This window comes from Empidonax traillii, unplaced genomic scaffold (assembly GCF_003031625.1).
Source record: "Empidonax traillii isolate 1590-97213 ecotype Southwest subspecies unplaced genomic scaffold, ASM303162v1 scaffold3762:size11147, whole genome shotgun sequence".
Taxonomy (NCBI): domain Eukaryota; kingdom Metazoa; phylum Chordata; class Aves; order Passeriformes; family Tyrannidae; genus Empidonax; species Empidonax traillii.
In genome coordinates, this window is record NW_020958955.1 from 7,290 (window position 1) to 9,398 (window position 2,109).

At 57.3% G+C, this 2,109-nt stretch overlaps 1 protein-coding gene across 1 annotated transcript; it reads left to right on the forward strand.

The window, feature by feature from the left end:
* The first annotated feature begins 1,488 nt into the window (after nt 1-1,488).
* LOC114072714 (feather keratin 1-like) lies at nt 1,489-1,794 on the forward strand. The gene has a single exon (XM_027910575.1). The coding sequence runs from the start codon at nt 1,489-1,491 to the stop codon at nt 1,792-1,794; it is 306 nt and encodes a 101-aa protein (XP_027766376.1).
* The last annotated feature ends 315 nt before the right edge of the window (nt 1,795-2,109 follow it).

Here is a 2,109-nt window from a genome sequence, read left to right on the forward strand (position 1 = left end):
TACAAACCCAGCTCTCAGAGCACGCCAAGCAGCGATGCTCTTCCCTGCCCTGCACACATGGAGGCAGCTGGGACACATCCCAGGAGGGCAAGGGAATGCCTTCAGTAGGCAAATTTCCTGGGACAGACTCTCCCAGCCCATGGCCAGCCCCGCTCTAATTTTGGATCCGCCGTGTGTCATCTCTTTGGCATGCTGTGTGCAGGCTCATGTCCTACACAGGACTGAATTCCCCTCCAGCAAGGGCAGCTCCATCCATGCCTCAGAAAATCCATCTTCAGTCACTGGGCTGTTCCTTGTACACAGCTTGGGGCAGCTCAAAGACACCCCCTCAGCTCAACTCGCTACCGTCGCTCCCACAGCTCAGGGGGCTTTCAGGACAGTCAGCGGGGTCTGGAAAAGAGTCTCCTGCTACTGTGGGGCCAGACTGTGGGGTCACAGTGTACGGTGATCTGAGGAAAATGGGAAGAACAAGGTGCTTCACTGAGCCCCAACACACCCCCTGGGGCACTGAGATGGGACCAGCTCTTTAGGGTGAGTTGAGGAATCAAAGGGGTTCAGGAGAGCAAGTCATCCTTCCCCATATGCCAGTGCTGGCACTCACTGGGAACCCCACAAGGCTGCCAGGAGAGGGGACAACCTTGCCAAACAAACTGCCACAGGCAGGACAGGACTGAATTGGTGGCAGGGTGTGCTCAGAAGCCTCCAAAGAAAACAACCACACCATATTTCCTCAGGTTGGTGTCAACAGCCTCCACAGACCCCTCCAGCATATGGAACACATCTTCTACCTGTATGGATGTGTCACTGCCCCAGATCCTTGGGCCTTTCATCTCAGTACTTGAAAGGATCCTCAGAGGCCTAATGGCCCTGTCAGAAATGAGGAAATGAAATGGCAGCGCTGATGGAAACCAAAACACACCCTGTGGCATTAGGTTGGGTATTTTGCTTTCGAGGTGAGTCTGCTGGAAAATGACTGCCCTGTGCAGTGACTGTGGGCCTGGGGCAGTGCAGGAGCAGGATAAAAGCAGGCTCTTCTCCTCACTCTCTCATCCACTCCTCTCTTCACCGTCTCGTTGAGAACAAGGTGAGTTTGGAACACTTCTTTTTGCTTCTCATCCTCCTCCTGTTTTTCCTCCTCCTGTTGTAGGATACCTCAGCACATACTTCTCCCTTTGTCATATTCTGGGGTCCTCAGGATGCTTGCCATGGGATAGGGCAGGTAGAAGACAGTGTGGCAGGGGAAGAGGTTCAGGTTTGGCTGAAATGTCTGCACAGCCATGAGCTAAGTGGGGGTCCTGTCTGGGGCTGCAGTTCCTGCCGGGGCTCTTCTGAGGGAAAAGAAGATGCCTGTGGTTCTCTTTGTGATGATCTTTCGGGATGAGGGAAAGGGTCTCCCTAATGTTGGGGAGTGACAGGTTCCTCTTCAAGCAGAACTCATGCTTTTCTTCCCCCTGCCCTCTGTGCCAGGTGCAGCTCTGCCTTTGAGACATGTCCTGCTACAGCCCGTGCCTGCCCTGCCAGCCCTGCGGGCCCACCCCGCTGGCCAACAGCTGCAATGAGCCCTGTGTCAGGCAGTGCCAGGACTCCAATGTCTTCATCCAGCCCTCCCCCGTGGTGGTGACCCTGCCCGGGCCCATCCTCAGTTCCTTCCCACAGAACACCGCCGTGGGATCCTCCACCTCCGCTGCCGTTGGCAGCATCCTCAGCTCTCAGGGAGTGCCCATCAACTCCGGGGGCTTTGGCCTCTCTGGGCTGGGCAGTGGCCTCTGTGGCAGGAGCCGCTTCCCCTGCTAAAGGTGCTGCCCCTGGCCCTGGGGAAGGCCCTCAAGGACTCCCAGGATGGTTTTTCACTGATGCTGGAGCATCGTCTTGCTGCTTCCAGAGGGGCTGAGCCAGCCCAGCAGCCCCTGCAGAAGGACGGGGCCAGCCTGGGCTCTGGGCAAGCACGGCCCAGCCCTGCCTCTGCCCTCTGCCCCTCTCTCCTTTCTGTCCTGTGTCCTTGTTCCCTTGTGCTCCCGTGGGCTCTCAGCCTCACAGAACCAGCCTGGGGAGGACCTGCTGGCCCTTCTCCTCCCTGGATCAGGCAGATGGATTCCTGGTGGGATGTCT